This window comes from Aquila chrysaetos, chromosome 13, assembly GCF_900496995.4.
Source record: "Aquila chrysaetos chrysaetos chromosome 13, bAquChr1.4, whole genome shotgun sequence".
In the NCBI taxonomy this organism is placed as follows: Eukaryota; Metazoa; Chordata; class Aves; order Accipitriformes; family Accipitridae; genus Aquila; species Aquila chrysaetos.
In genome coordinates, this window is record NC_044016.1 from 3,966,443 (window position 1) to 3,983,203 (window position 16,761).

Sequence of the window (16,761 nt, forward strand, 5' to 3'; positions counted from 1 at the left end):
AGAGAGGTTTTGTTAGGGCAGAATCAAAATTAACATGTTAGATAAACATGTTGAAACAGTCATGTAAGCTTATAGGAAACAACACACATCTCCCCACCCCGAGGTCATTATTCTTTCTGCAGAAACCAGGTTGGTACAGCAACAGAAAACATCCCAGCCACAGACATTCACCCAGAAGGCAACCCACTAAGGTCAGCCAACATCAAGCTAGATTTCAGGAGACGTGGATTGCAGGTAAATGAAGTGGAGATTTAAGAGTCTTTTTCTGTAGAGTTGGAAGATTTAGCTGCATTAGGTGGGATGTAAAACACAACTAGGAAGAACTGAGGGTCAGAGAAATTGCAACAAAATGGCATTAATATTTTTGAACTGCAGAGCAAGCAGGTTCAACCAGTTCTAGGTATTGCTATTTCTGAAAGGCTCACTTCTTCCAAGCTTGTGAGAAACAGCCCTCTAGGTTTAAAGAATTTAAAGTCAGTAGTCCACACTGGGTCAGTCCCAAATCTTCAATGCAGTATTTTTAGTCCAGGGATATATTAACAGCTTATGAGATGGTTAGAAATAATAGGCAAAAGTCTTATGCTTCTGAAAGCAGTAATGTGACACTGTGGAGAAAGCCTTAGATAAGGACTCCCGTACCCTGGGTTCTATTCCTGGCCCTGTTAATAGCCTATAAATGCTCCTGGGCAAGTCCTTTCAGCCCTTTTTGCTTCACTTTCATCTGTAAGGAGAAGAGACATGTGGCTCCTTTGCAAAGCCACTTGAAGCAATTAAAAAGCATGATAAAAACTGACTTGTATTTCTTGTTCAAATCCACAAGCTGTAGCTAAAGGCTCTGCAGTGAGCTTTGTGTAACAAACTGCAATAGTGCTCTCAAAATATTTCCTGTTCTCTCACAAATATTACGAAGCAAAAGCTAGTGAGAATACTGTGCATTTTCCACTTAATTGCAAGCCAGGAATTCAGCGTTTTTTCTTCAATTTGCAGTTTCTGAACAATTTTTAAACAGAGCTTTAGGCCATCATATACAAGTTAAAGGCTGTTCTTACTTATCTTTTGTGAACCCCTTAGAAGTAATCCACAGATCACCATTCACTGAAATCTACTATCCTAGGCTTGTTTTGATCAACTGTTAAAGCAATACTCACATCCTCAGGGCAAGTGAGGACTGTAGCGACTTACATGAATTTGTCCCACATTCAAAGCATTTCTAACAGTCTCTGAAGTGAGGTTTTTCAGGTTGCTAGTAGATGTGTACATTAAAGGGAATAAAATAGTGGTGATTCCTGCAGATCACCCTGGGCTGAATCAGCCTTGCTGACTTAACAGTTCACACTGCCCCACACCCATTTCCCAATCCTGCTTATTCTGTGGCCACACCATCTCTAGTCTCTCATCTATTCTCTACTGAGATTCTAGAAAAGAAATACTTAACTGTTCTATTATCTTGGTCAGATCTTCAAGTTGTTTTAACTGCCATGTTCATTTTTGAGCAAGTCAGCTGAATCAAAGTTGCTCTTCTGTCTCTGCACATCACCCTCACAAACAAATAGGAAGCCCTTTATCAGTATTTCCTTCACTACAACTTGCAGTACTTCTTTCTATGAAGCTGCCTCAGTAGCTACAAAGCTCTAACTATTCTATGTTAACACATAATAAACAAGTTACTGTTATTATCACTAAGCACTCTGTGGCATCCCTTCCTCCATGCAGGAAGGAAGGTGATCTCTTCAAAGCAGCAACCAACTCTTCATGTACATACAGAGAACCAAATATCATTAATGTTTAAATACATATACATTTGAAATTCAGTGCAGGTCAGACGATAGTCTCATATGCTGAGCTAGCACTTGACAACTCTGCCCAAATTACTTATGCTGTAAACCGTCCAAGTAAACTCTTCACCCTGGCCCTATGCCTTTCTGTTCATAGTGTGAAGTTGTTCGTGGGTCACCAGAAGGTGATTTGTGGCCAACATAACCAGTCTAGCAAGCATTTATATCGTAGACAATTATGAAGAAAATCACAGTATAGTTTAGTTCCACTTTTCATTCCCTCTCTTCCCAATTTAAATAAAGAAAGAACTGTCTTGACAGACGCAAAATTATCTTGCCAGTATAAATTGCACCCACATTCAGGAATGGTTTATTAGCACATCACACAGGATGGCTTAAAGCATCTCCACATTGGTCAATACAATGAAGCCTTAATATTAGTTTGGACTTTCATTGGCATTTTCATCTTTCATTGGCACAGAAGAGTGTTTTTCCTCTCAGAGGCTATACAGCAACAATGGAGACACAGGATGGCTAAGTATAACATTTCAAAGATTGACCTACAAAACCAAAGTTATAATGACCAAGTCCCAGCTGTCACCAATCAGACACGATAGATTTAATTTTGTTATGAGAAGAGATACAGAGTTCTAGTCAAAACTGGTTTGATGAGTTTTCAGGCTTTCTAATGTCTGGTCTTCTAAAGCACAGCCTACAGTATCAGACAGGAGCACTGTTAACTATTTCTCTACTCCATGCCTTGTAGGCTACCAATTAATGCTTACAGGTATCACTTTTTGCACCAGTAATTTATTTAGTAACTTCATCAAGTTTCTCTTACTCAGTACATGAGGTTCTCATTCTATCAACTCAGAGCATTTTTCACAAGCTTCTGCATAACCTTCTATAGGCTGCTCTCAGCGCATTTTGGCTAAGTCGGTGAGACCACATATTGGAACTGCTTATACACAGACTCACATTCTTCCCATTTACACTGAGTTTTGCCAGACTCCCACCATCACATCCCTAACACAAGTTACCACCTTAAGAAGCCAATTACAAAAAGTGGGTTTTAAGCCAAGAGATCATTTGTTTTCAATCTAGTTCAAGACTTTTTAAGAAAGTCTAAAGCCTGCTCTGATTCAAGTTTTCGATAAAGTTTTATTCTAATATCAGAAGCTTTAGATTCTTATATGCTTTAGGTGAAAACTAGTTTGTCATCCATCTTGGCCCTTGAACAGGTTTTCAAAGATTTAGAGTACTGGAAGTTTGGAGTACACCAATATTGAGCCATTTCAGGTAACCCTGCAACACTAAGAATTCATTGGCTAGGTCCTGGTGAAGAGAGCACAACTAGAACAGTTGAACAGAAATGCAGTTAAACTACTAAAATACTGCATTTTAAAGATTATAGGGTTTTAATGATGTGAAAATCTTTAACCATGTCACAGCAAGCTCGGCACAGTTCTTGGGGTATGGTCATTCTTCCCATTCAAAAGTTAAAGCACATTTTCACAATGCTGCCATCAGAAGAAAAAATATTTTTTATGAAATGTACATGTAATTGTGTAGCTCTACTGAATGTTTAGTACACTAGCCTGGTAATAGTTATGACAGAAACTGGCCCCAGAGTGACATTTATTCTCTTTCCCTATGAAGTTCTTTCCACAAGAGCTTAACTTTATTATTTCTTCCCCTACTATTAGAGAAGGTGGCAAGAATTACTTTTTTCAGGCATGGAAAACAATCCTTCACTGTTTCTCCAGTCATACCTCAAGGCAACAAAATGCTAAGTCTAAGAAATGCTCCTTAACAGCTACGGCAAGATTTCTGGTCTGATATGAACTCAAAAGTACAATTTTCACTTTACTTTAGAAGCACAAGTATAAACATATTTAAAGCTTTTTTTTTTTAAAGCTGTCATTTCCTAAACTTACTTTATACCTTCATTTGTCAGCTTTGAACAAGCTCCTGCCTAATGTGTTTTTAATTACAACCATTTATTTACATTTTATACCAGATAACACACTTTTGTTTTTCAGGCACTGACAAGGGCCCTGGTTCCACAGACTCCAAGTGCTTAGTTTAAGTAGGACTACACACAAACCCACCTTTGCAGCATTAGAAGCAGACTCCTGAGCGACCCTGCAAAGAGAAGGTATCTTCCTTACTGCTTGGATTTTGCCATCCATTTTATTAAGTGATTTCTGAAAAGAAAAAAAAAAAACCCACACAACTAATTTCTTTTTTTTTTTCTCCTCTCAGGCCACCGGCTGAGCACCAACATGACCAATATGAGAAGCCTCACACGCTGTCTAAACTGCCAGCCCAAGATAAACAGCACATTGTTGTATTAGCAGAAGGCAATGCAAACGCGGGTGTGCACACTGACCAAGGAACAGATCTATTCCCCCAGTGAAAAAGTTGGTAACAACCAGTCAGGAAATAAGGGAGCCGGTACGTGGAAACCGAAATCAGACGGCACCCCCAGCCCAAGCCGCACCGCGGCTAAGCCCACACCCAAGGCAGGGTTACCAAGACACACAGTACACACAACAAGGCACATTCGGCGGCAGCCGCCGCCAGCCTCCCTCCCTCCCTCCCCTGTCACCCACGGCCTCAGCGGAGGGCGCTCCGGCCCCTCCGTACTCCCCCCCTCCTGCTGCCTCACCCGCGGGCAGGCTCCGCGGAGGGCCCGGCGGCCACCCGTGGGTGCGGGCCGGCCGGTGACAAGACACCCGGGGGGGCTGCCCTCACAGCACAGCCCGATCCCGCCCGCCCGCCCACTCTACCCTGGCCCACCGGCCTCAGGCGGATCCGGTAGGACGGAACGGGGCGGCGCAGCGCGGGCCTGCCAGGCCCCGCGCCTGCGGCCGGCTCCGGCTCCCGCACCCTCTCCTCAAGAAAGCGGCGGCCGCCATTACCGCGCGGCCCGGCCCCCGCGCGGCCGCCACCCGCCCTCGCGCGGGGCCCGGCCCCGACCCTTATATCCTGCTCCGCCACCCCACCCCACCCCGCGCCGCGCCGCTCGCTCGCTCGCTTGCTCGCCCGCCCCTCCCTCCCTCCCTCCCTCCCTCCCTCCCCACCCCGCTCCCCATAGAAGCGGCGCGGGGATTGGCCGCGCCGCCGCCGGCCGTCTGTGTGGGAAGCGGCGATTGGCCGGAGCGCGGCCGCCAACGACTGCCTCCTCGCGAGTGTGTCTCTGGCAGTGTCAATGGCTCCTCCTGCCACGGAGCAGCGACGGGCTTGAGACGGGCAGGACCGCGGGGCTCCTTTAAGAGAGGGATTTTCGGGGGGGGCCGGGGAGGGGGGCCGCGGCGCGAACGTCCCCCACAGCCAGCGCTCGGGAAGAGCCAGCGGCCGGCGGCTCCTCTGCCTCTCGAGCTGAGCCGGCGAGGAGGCGGCAGCGGCGGCGGGACCCCCGCCTGGAGAACTCCCCCCCCCCCCCCTCCTTCCCTGCTGCCCGCTGCTGCGAGGCGGCCGCCCCGGGGCTCCCTCCTTCCCCCCCCCTCCCCAACGAGGCACCGGTTGCCGGAGGATTCCCCCCCTCCCCTCCCGCCACCCACACGAGTCGGCAAATGAACTCGGTCCGAGCCGCCAACAGGAGACCCAGGCGAGTGTCCAGGCCGCGCCCGGTGCAGCAGCAGCAGGAGAGGAACAACGCCGCCGCCGCCGCCGCCGGGGATCGGGGTAAGCCAGGCGCCGCCGCGCCGAACTGGGGCGGCGGGGGGGGGGGGGGCCTTGCGCGGGGTTCGCCGGCGGCGCCGGGCCCCGCCGCGCCCGGCCGGGCACCGGCAGGAAAAGCCCAGGCTGCTTCACCCTTGGCTCCCGCTCAGGCCGCGCTTTGTTTGGCTTGGGCTCTGCCCCGACTCGGGGCCGCTGGGCCCTGCCGCCGAGCGGGAGGGAGGCGGGGGCTCGGCCCCTTCCCCGGCCGCGCTCCCACGCCCGTTGGGGAGTGGGGGGGGGGGGGGGGGGGGGAGCCGATCGCCGCCGGCCCTAAGGGACGGAACGCGGCGAAGCCCCCCCCCCCCCACCCCGAGCCCCCCGCCCCGTCCCCGGGGGCTGCGGGAGGGCGAGCCGCCTTCGCCCGGCGGAGCCGGTGCCCCCCCCCCGGGGAGCGGCGAGCTGGGCCCCCCGGGCCGGCGGAGGGGAGAGGTGACGCGGGGGGGGGAACCGGCGCCCGGGGCGGGGAGGCGGGGGGCTGCGGGGCCGGGAGTGGGGGGGAGAGGCGGCGGGGGGGGGGGCTCTGGTGCCGGCCAACTTGCGCCGACACCTTCCCCGCCGCCGTCGGCGAAATGGTGTCCGGGGGGGGGGGGGGGGCGGCGGCCCGGGTCTCGGCGAGCCTCCGCGGCCCGCCGCGCCGCGCAATGTTTGCTGCGCAGTTCGGCGCCCGGGCTTCGGTTACAGCGCCCGGCGGGGGGGCGCGGGCCGCGGCCGATCGGCCATTTATTTACCTCCGCCACACCGCCCCCCCCCCACCCCCGCCGCACCGGCCGGCGGCCCCGAACCGGCCGGAACGGAACGGGGGGCTCCGGCCCCCCCCCCCCCCCCCCCAGCGCCTCAGCCCTGCCCGGCTGGTCCGCCCGCGCCGGTGGGGCCGGGGCCTAGCGTAAAAATGTTGACAATTTGGAGCTAATGGGGGAAAAGCACCATTGTCTGAGGGGGGATGAGGAAGCGGCGAGGTGGGATTCCTCCCCTTAATGGAGCCCGGAGCGGGGTGGCCAGTGCCGGGGTGCGGGGGCGAGGGGGGTGGCGGTCCCTCAGCCCTGGCACTGTCGCCCCAGTGATGGCTCTTGGGGGTGCGAGTGTGCGTGTGCTCCGTATGTGCAGGGCTGGTGGTTTTTTTTTTTTTTGAAGGCGAGATGGGGGTGGGATTGGAGGAGACATTTTGCATGTCTTATCTGGTGGATTGGATTTTAATTTTTTATGCATTGGCTGTCACAACTCTGGCATGATAAAGGAGGCTGATCGGTGGTGCAGTTTTAGATGTACAAATGTCTTTTTAAAAATAAAAAAAAAGCCTTCATTGTCATCTGAATGTCTTTTGTTTGAGTATCTAGGATATCACATCGAGAACGAGGTATTTTAACTACCGAGATGCATCGTGATAAATACTTTAGTGCGTTTTGTGCAATCAAAACGTTTTAAGCAAATGAAGTAAAGAAAATTTAATCTGAGGAAGTATTTTTAATTCTCCATTCCTCCCCCCTCCCCTCCCTCCCCTTCCTTCCCCCGCCCCCCCTCGCACACATTGGTCAGAGCAAAGAATGTTACCCAGACCAGATTGCTGTGTATATAACCAGAGGATGTGATGTCTTATGCCCAATTATGGGTCTTGTGTAAACCTTCCAAAATCTTCAGTAATTATATAATTAAAATGACTTCTCTGGTATACTGACATTTAAAGAAGAAAAAAAAAAAAAAAACACCAAACCAAAAAATAACGAAAAGAACTTCCTCCTCTCAATGACATGCACTGAGGATTTTCATCATTGATGTTCCATATACAGAATATAGAATTTTTTCAACCCCACAGTTTACTTTTTCTTTTAAACAGATGAAAATGTAACTTCTAAAAGGCATCCGGAAAGGTGTGCTTATGGATTAAATGCTGTGATTATTCAGTTTTACATTGGACCGCCAGTCTCAGACTATTCATATGTTATTAATTTGCTAAAGATACAGGCAGAAACTTTTTCTGTTAAAATAGGAGGCTGCAATTTATTTGTATTACTCTGATGTTTCGTGGAACTCTACATTCACCTAATTTTGGTGGGGTTTTTTTACATTGTTCGTTGCTGTTTTCCACTCGTGATGATAAAATTGTAATAAAATCAAGTTCCACAGTTTGCCGAAATTACTGTTCCATATGGATCACTGCTAGCTTTTTCCTTGCATTTTTGAAGGTCAGTTGCGCTAGGTCTGACTTGCCCAAAAATGTATCAGCAGCATTAGGGTCTTTTGTTGTTAGTGTTATATCTACATTTGGGGTGTCTGTAGTGCAGTTCCTGTTCCTGTCTCAGAACTTGCAAGGTCTGATCCACTATCTCTGGAAGCTAATGCCAGTTTTACCTGTGACTTTGATCGCTTTGTGCAGAGCTGTTACTTTAAAGGATGATGAATAATGCTACTAAATTATAAGCCAATGTACTAGGGTTAGACCATACCGCACACAGCAGTGGTGACTTTTTTCACCTTTATTCCCAAGCAATGTAGGTCATCTTAAAAAAGGCTGTACAGAAGAAGCAGTGTAAGTTATTAGGAAAGGGTTTCTGTTAAACTCAGATTTAAATTCATTTAAAAAAATTGTTACTAGATAACGTGAGTGCAGCTGTGATTAAGTGAAAATTATTATTTGTTATTATTAATTTCCTCCTTCATATTACAGCACAGTACTTAATAGTACAAATATCATGGAACAGAGTTGATAACGTAGCACAGTTAATCTTTGGAACTTCTTGTTGCTTCATATCATTAAAGTAGATTGCTTAGTAAAACGTGTTTTAGGTCTTGAGCTTTATTTATTATTTAATGCTGTGTAAGTAGGCAGTGTTTTGCAACTGTGTAACAGCTGTTACATTTTCACCACTGAGTAAAAATCAAGTTATGACTCCTGTTATTAATAAATGGATCACTAGGAAAAAAATGGTTTTATAAAAACCCTCCATCAAAGGTTCCATGTAAGGGTTTAAAAATCATACAAAGCTGTGTTTTATACTGTGAAGCAATTCTTGGTTTAATGTATTTTATAGATGTAGTATGAATAGATCTAATGAATGCATAATCATGCTATCTTTATTATACATTGATAAACAGTGTTTGTGTACCTGTATTGTGATTAGTGGGGAAGGGAGATCATAAATGCTTGCAGATAAAAAATTTTTCTCCCCAAACTCACTGTGTTGTACAGCCAAGATAAGATGTCATCAGGATATACTTCCCAAGATGTTTTGCCTTATGTTCTGCTGTTCACACCTCCCTCCATCTAAATTAGCCACTCTGGCTACACTATGCTACTTCTGTTTTACCTTCTCCCTCCTGATCTCTCCCCAGTCACCAGCGGGGTTGCCAGTGGCTTATTCTGTGGGTTTGGAATTCTGCTTGATAGATACAGAATAGATGGATCCTTTCATTTTCTTTAGGACAATGGTCTACCCCAAAGGAAATCTGGACTGGGTGATGTCTGTGTTTAAATATTCCTGTGTTTGCTTATAGTGCTTTTTTTGTTTTTTTTTTTTTTTCCCCCCCTTTCAGGGTATAGGTTTGGGTACAGTTTTAGGAAGAAAGCAAGGTTAGACACTTATTTTTAAAAAAATAAAAAATCTTCTCCAGTATGCAGCTAAAACTGTCAAGCTCTGAGCTATCACGTGAATATTTTTTTTCTTGTTTCTGTTCTAATCAAAATAATAACTATATTAGTGCATATGTGCTTCATTATAACGTCAGCACATTACTGGATGTGGTACTAACAAGGTTCTGAGCTTTATGTCCAGTATTAAGTGCTTTTAGGATTGGATCCTGTATACTGTTAAGGACCAAATGTGTAGCACCATGGCAGCTGCGTCTGCCACAATCCTGCGCGTTCCTTTTACGTGGTAGCGGTGTCCATGTGACAAGGCAGTGAGCTGGCTCTGGAGCTGCCTGCGCCAAACGCTAACTGCCTTTTTTTTTTTTTTTTTTTTTTTTCCCCAGGTTGATTTTTGGCACAAGTGCTGGTACAAGGGAAGGGATAGCACTGAATGCCTGTGGGTGTGGTGGGACTGTGGCAGCTCCGATTTAGATTGGGTTAAGCTGGGTCAATACTTTTGGAGTTGGGGCATGTTTAATACATACAGCCTGTAAACCTACCTTGCAAGTTTGCTGCTCTCCCTCCCGCCAGTCTATTTTCCAAAGAAAACAAGACTTATACACCCGTACAGTCTGTCTGTCTGTCACTCTGCAACTTCTGAACTCGTTAGCTCATTTCATCCAGATTTGTCAATGGGGTGTGAAGTTCTTAAGTTTTGTGGAAATTATTGGCTGGGCAGAGGAAGAAGACAATGAGGGAAAAACATTTATAACTTACCCTCTCTACCCTTGCCGAGAAGCAGCAACCAGCTGGCCTGTCAGCACACAAGGTAATTGAATTACTCATTTGTCTGTACAGGGGACATGAGGGCTTGAAGTACTACTGGGAGAAAGAGTAGGTTAGGCTGTGTAAGACACAAACATGTAGAAACTAAGCTCCAGTAGGTTTCTTGCTCACAAAGCTTGAATTTTGTAATGTTGAGATAAATATCTCAGGAAAGTTAAGGAGTCTTTATCTGGCCCTATTTCAAGTGCATGTGTGTAAGCATGCGCGTGATTTTTTTTTTTACTTTTTTTTTTTTTTTTTATAATATATGCACCAAAAGGCTTACCTTGGTGTGTGCTGGGTTGTAACAGTAACTGAATTAAATGACTCTTATTCTGAAGCAAATGCCCAGACTTGCATCAAAATAACTAAATTGGTTTCAGTTTTTGTAGGATCATCCCTTATGGCAAGAAGTCAAGAAGTCAGGCATCAGTTGCTCCAGGTGGAGAGAAATCTAATTCAGGCTTTTCCATATTCCTTAGAAGAGAGTCCTAGGCCAGGAAAAGATACATTTGTATATGGATATGTAATCCTTGTTTCTGCAATGAAAAGTTTCCAAGGTCTGCTTTACAGATAAAAGTTTAGAATCTATAAACTTGGTAATTCAAGTACAGCTTCTGTTTCCCAAAGCCTGATTCTGCACCACGCGTACAAAGGAGTGTCTGGGTACCTCTGTTGTCCTTTATGTAGGACAAGTGCCTAAATTTATGCTAAAGCTTTCTATCTGATTTGGAGAGATCAAAATCAAGTGCAGTTGTTCTTGGTATACACAGTAATGTTCATTGCCCAGAGTTTTGGTATATTTTGGTCATTCATAAGTCTATTATCGTCTGTTATAGTTTCCCAGAAATACCAAATCTTTTTCTGTTTAGTTTCTGTCTTGCCTAAAACATTGAGCTCAAAAAGTTTTTGTAAAGAGGTGATGAAATCTCCTACATTGGTCTATTTGATATCTTTCTGCTTTGGGGGAAGGTTATGCCCTGTGCCCAACTCCTGCTCTGGTGCTTCCTGGGAGAGTCACAGTTATGGAGTAGACCAAAGCTGTCCAATGTGTGTCAGGCTTTTACTGCAGGTGTGCAGGGCATTAAGCATAATAAACATTATGTGCACTGAACATGGAGGATTTAATGTATATGCATACAATTGGAGCACTGTGAGTGCTTTGTCAGCCCAGCAGCTGCCTGGGAATGTCAGGCTTGCAGCTTGCTTTATATCGGCAGTTTCCTCACCAGCATGGTAAATCTGGTGTGCCTAGCAAGTGCTGAATTTGCAGTGCCTGTGCAGACTGTCTGCTGTGCGTGTGTGTTTATTCGGCACGTTAAGCACACTTACTCTGCACATGCACAGTGGTATCATCGGGGAGGCCAGGTGGCAGCCAGAGGGGGCTGCCACTGCGGGGAGGACAACTTGTTTGACCCCCCCCACTCCGGTCTAGGCCACTTCTGTAAAGGGAGTGAGCATGCACCAGGTGTATTGTAATGTGGGTCACCTGTGGCAGTGCTGAAACTTCCCCTTACAGCTCCTGGCTGTAAACTATTTGGTCTGTTAGGAAGAGGAGGGAGGGTGCTTCTCTAAAATTTCTACATTAAATTAGATTAAATATATTTAGCCTTAGATATTATAACAGATGGTGTGGGAAAAGTAAATCAGAACTGTGCAATGTGTGGACAATAAAAACAAAGAAGAGAGGAAAACATGACTGAACTAACAGGAATTGAGAAAATTAAAGGTTTGTTCAGTTGACTTTGTCATTAGCTAATCCTCTCATGTTTTCTGGTTGTTAAGTACTTCTGTTTGTTTCTTGCTTATGTGGTGTTTCTCTGTTCAGCACTTGAATGGGGGGGGGGGGAGCGTACTTGGTGATTTTTGTTATTGTTCATGGTACTAAAATGTAGTATCTGAATATAGCCTAGGATTTTAGTCTGAGTTTTTCAGTTCTTGATGAAATGGCAGGGGGGAAGAAAGCAAACTAAAACATACAGTGCAATTACAGAACACCTATCAAAATTCTGCTTTTTATAATATATTGCTATTTTAAAAAAAGAGTTCTAGATTCTTGTAAAAGAGGGAGAGCAAGTTCTAGATGTAGAGTCTAAAGTAAAGAAGACAGTCTAGAGGAATCTCCTATCATTTAAAGTGTACTTCCTCCTAGAAAGTTTAGTGAACTTTTTTTGAGGTGATTAAAATCTCTGAATCTGGAATACTTCTTAAAAGTTAACTTGCATAGTGGTTATTGTGGTTTTTCTCAATAACTAAGTTTTGCTGGTTATACTGCCACCTGTTCTTAAAATGTTGTTGTTCGTCCATACATAGAAGCTGGGAGGACACAGACAAGCAACAAATGAACACTTGTGAAACATACAGTTCTTCTAGCAGGCTTCTAGGGACTACTTTTTATGCTCTCCTCTGAGATACTTCCTGTAGTTGCATTTTGACAAGGTAACTAATTTTAGAGCCTGGTTGCTAGAGGAGAAGGGGTCATCCCATTATTCCTGCTTCTAGCCCTGTGTTCTCATCTCCTGCCTCCAAAACACCCTGAATAGTTATCTGCTGGTTTAGCTCTTTGAACTAACTGCAGAGTTTGGTGAGTGTGTAAGAGAAGCGGTCCTCAGGTATGCAGTTGGGAGCGGGAGGAAGGAAGTGGGACTGCCCCTCGTCCTCATGGCTGACCCTCTGATCAGTTTAGCTGTCGTGTGAGACTGGAGCCTTGCACAGTGACTGGCGATGGTCCTGTCCATTTGAGAGGAGCTGTCGAAATGCTGCTGTGGCTCTGTTCTACCATACGTGCTACGATACGCACAATGAGATCTACTGTTCGTTGTAATGGAAACCTGCAGTTTCCACTCCATTGCCAGGTTTGTCAGGTCCCTCCTGATGTCTTAAATGTGAGAGTTCAGGCACTGTTTTGTTCTAGGAGGTTGAACTGCTGCATAGTTGTTTTCTGCTTAGAAGCATTGTTGCTGAGGCTCCTAGGTTTGTTTCTGATAAACAGCTGTATTTTCTTGATTCTACTTAGTTTATTCAGCAAAAGTATATAGCAATGCCATTCCAATACATACCATATATTACTGGTATTCCAATATTGAAATAATAGTGGTGTTTATCTTCTCGGGCAACGGGTTCTGTGTTCCAGGAAAACTGATTCAGCTATATAGCTCTACCATGTGAGTGCCAGTCTACTGTTGATAGTATATAGAGAGTTTTTCCTCAGTTTTTCTGTCCTGCTTGATTTGGTAGGTGTTTGGATTAGGGTTAGTTGTTTGGTGATGGTTTTTGCAATTATTAGTGAAAACTGATTTAAAAAATGAACTAAATCTCTTAGCAGACATTGCTCTTGGCTTCGGAAGGTACTGGGGGTGAACAGTAAGAGTACACGTGGGTTATTCCAGCAGTAGGCCACTGGAAGGATAGTCCTTCATATGTTTCAGAGAACTCTTCAGTTTCTAGCTCCTGAACACAGCATAGAGAAACAAGCAGTCCTGAGAATGAGGTTGGGAAGCAAAAGCTTGGGGTTTGTGCTACTGTGAATTGCCATTACAAGGCAAAATTAACAACTGTACTTGGAATTATTACACTTGTTTTAAATAACCACTGTCCAGACCAGCAGAAGAGCTGAATTTGCAGTCTCATGGTCATCATGCTGTGTGCATGCTTTTATACCAAAGGGCTGGTTAGCATGAATAGGTCATGTTACAGTAACTATTTCCTTTTGGTAATCCCAGTTTGTAGTGTTTGGAAACAGCCTGTTTGCCTTAAGGGCTCTGATTTGTGGGTTCTCTTCTGTTGCTTGTTTTCAGCTTGCACATCTAGAAGCAAAGGTTCAAGGGTTTAGTCTTTTGCTTTCTGAATAGGGGTGAGTTGTAGCTCTATAGCCAGTCTGAATTTCAAGCTATCTTTGTATTTGGGCAGGTTATTGTAGGATGACAGGTTACCATATGTCAGCTGATCTGTGGTATCTGATTCACAGTAATTGTTCATGTGTATGCTCTTAGCCTGTGGCAAATGGAAGGTAATTTGAGTTAGCTTGACCCTCTTTCATTACACTCTTTCAAGGCACTCCCTTCTCCACGTGGATTGTTAGACCTGCTGGAGTGCCTTGGCTAAAACAATAATGCAGTTTCTGTCCCCCAGCTAATTTGGGTGTATCTATACAACAGTAAGATGAGGACTTCACCACAGTTTCCTGTATTGCTGTTTTGAGACCATACCTTGCTGAAGGAGTGAATACTACAAAGATGCTACCCTGAAAATCAGTCAGATGCTATAATTACCAGGTGTGTTTTACTTTAGCAAAACTTATGAAAGCTTTATTAGTGCATTTTAAAACACCACAAATAAGTCATTTATTTTGCAGTATCTTGGTATACTTCTTGTTTTTGAAGAAGTAGATTTTACTTCGAGTTCTTTCAGAAGGTGCTTGGTAATTGAAATCATTCTAACGCTGCAATAATGGGTTTGGATGTTCTGATTCCAAAGCCCACTGAAATCCTGGCTAGCTGAAAGATTCCCATTGACCACAAATGGTGCTTGAATTTGATCTGAAACGACATGAAAGGTAAAACAATTGATTTTCTTTTTTAGTGCTTAGTTCTTAGTTGAAATTAGATTTTGCAACAGTAAATACATAGCTATCCAGTCTGGTTCATCAATAATTATTAAAAATCTAAAATACTACTTAAATGCATGTGGAAAAATACTTTTCAGTAGTCAGATATTGCCATCCTGTCTTGCTGCCTTACTGGATTTCTAAGGCTCCCAAAGAGAAACTCAGAACTGCCTCTTGAATCTAACTCATTTCCCCCCTTTTCCGCAGATAAAGCTGGTTAGTTAATTACTGCACTACTGATCCTATGTGTATATGACAAATAAATAAAGCTTCCTCCCAATTTTTCATTCTTATTTGGCCAACGAGAGTTTTTCTAGGAGGTATTTGGTAAAATTTACAGTTCCCAAGCTTCTTGTACTTGGGAAAGTGAGTGGAAAAGTGTGACTTTTTTTTCTTTACTTGGAATTCAGTCTTCTTAAGACATAGGTCTTGGTGCAGACTTGCTGTAGTCGTCTGATAAATAAATAGTTGTGTAAGTTTGTCAACATACCTTTAGAGAAAACTTTATGCTGCAGAAGCATAGGAAAACTTCCCATTGTAATAATCTTTCTAAGAGCTGAGGACAAAATGGGTGCTTTATGGCTAAATAAGCCTTTCCTGGCTGTTGGGAAAGCAAGAGACCAGAAAGATGACCCAAATACTGTTGGGTCATTAATTTAAATTGTGTGTAGTAGCTGTTCAAATTAATGTTTGCTATTTCCTTAAGTTGTTGCTGTCTTGAAGGAGGAAGGACAGCAACTTTGTTTAGATGGTTGTTATGTTAGTCTTTGGCAAGATGTCACACTTCACCTTTCTCTGAAGATGGTAAGATCTGTGACCATCTTTTTTTGGCAGAAAGGTTCTGCCCCTTCACCTTCTTCAACAGTCATTGAAGATCAGTTACTCAAAATAAACCAGAGTTTATTCTGGAATTTCACTTGCTCCGTTTTGACCTGTATTGACTGCAACTGCCCAAGTCAAGATCATGGACAGGGACAGGAGGTAGCTGAGCCTCCCATCATTTATGACCTTGGAAGTTGCAAGACTGAAGGTCTAGGGTGGTTGCAGTATATGAAAATGAGTAGCGGGTTTTCCATCGCAGAAGAACTATTTTATTCAGATCCATTTGGAGCTTCCTCTCTGGCTCCATTTTTAACTGTCTGCAAAGCTACCTTGTAATTGAGCCTCTAAGGCATATGCTTCAGATCATTGTTGGGAGAACCTCCTTCAGCACAAGTTGTGCAGTTGTCTGGCTAGCCGAGCCTCAGTGGAAAGGCAGGAGATAAATGCTTTGGGCTACTGTTGCTGTCTGGATGATTAGAAGAAGAATGTGTGTGATTGTGATAATGGGTAGTATCTGAATGACTTCAGGTGGCCTTTGATAATGAGTTTAGACCCTTTCATATCTTGCCAAATTTCTCAGCTGCAGCTGCTCATTGATCAGCAGCTTGTGATCAATAATCTGCTGATACACTTGACAGTATCAGTATGGATGCTTGCCATTGTCAAGTTTTACCATAATGTAAAAGGTTTAAGTAACTGAAAAAGGCATACCTGAGTAGGTTCAGTGGGTATCTAATGAAGCTCTGTTCGGAAGATAAAGTTGTCATAGTACATGTGGATGTGATGCTGGCTTTCCCATTTTGTCTAAGTAACGTTTGAACATCTGAGCTTGTTAATGTTAAAAGTGTTAACAGGAAACAATGCTTTCTGAGAGCTCTGTCTCATCTAAACCTATTTTTTTAAATGCCAAAAAAGAAGGAGAGGTGAAATTATTCTGATTTTCAGTTATAGACAAAATAATATGTAATTTTAAAGTAAAATATGTTGGTCATGCTAATGTTGAAATAAACACTTTATCTTTTAGGGGCTTCTTGCTTTAGTATAGCTATTAGCTATAGTTTCCATAATTGGGCTGAAAATAAAAAGTGAGTATAAGGGAAGTGTTAACTTATTTGTAAAAATGTGGATAATGTGGGGAAAAAGAAGAATGGAAAATTAATTTTAAACAAAATTTTAATTGAAATTTTCAATATTGATATTATGTGGTAGTCCAGTTTAAGATCAGTTTTCACATTCACTTCTTGAATTTTTCAGCCTATGTTTTTCTGGATAACTTTTTCAAGAAACTGAAGATCTGAGTGTGCACTCTGCTGTGGGTTGCTCTTATGCTGATTAATACAGTGGAAGTTAAAAATAGGTAGTGTATGGAAAGATCATGATTTTTAACTTCTCTATTTGAAAGGCCTACCAAGCAATACCTGCCATCCACTGGTGCTCTAAGTGGA

General features: G+C 44.2%; 1 protein-coding gene and 1 long non-coding RNA gene across 4 annotated transcripts in view; one reads left to right on the forward strand and one right to left on the reverse strand.

Annotated features, from left to right (window-relative positions):
* Positions 1 to 1,054: 1,054 nt before the first annotated feature.
* Positions 1,055 to 4,772, reverse strand: LOC115350275. Of its 2 annotated transcripts, none has more exons than XR_003926376.2 (2): positions 3,887 to 4,772; positions 1,055 to 2,335 (listed from the first exon to the last, which is right to left on the reverse strand). It is a non-coding gene; the product is annotated as an uncharacterized LOC115350275 (long non-coding RNA). The 2 variants fall into 2 exon arrangements; XR_003926375.2 differs by having other exon boundaries at positions 1,055 to 3,295.
* A 203-nt stretch (positions 4,773 to 4,975) lies between these two features.
* FBXO11 (F-box protein 11) overlaps positions 4,976 to 16,761 on the forward strand; it is a 77,876-nt gene continuing 66,090 nt past the window's right edge. For both annotated transcript variants that reach the window (XM_030034478.2, XM_030034479.2), the window contains exon 1: positions 4,976 to 5,465. In XM_030034478.2, coding sequence (XP_029890338.1) covers positions 5,354 to 5,465 — 112 coding nt within the window. In that variant the 5' untranslated portion in view covers positions 4,976 to 5,353. The remainder of the gene's footprint in view (positions 5,466 to 16,761) is intronic.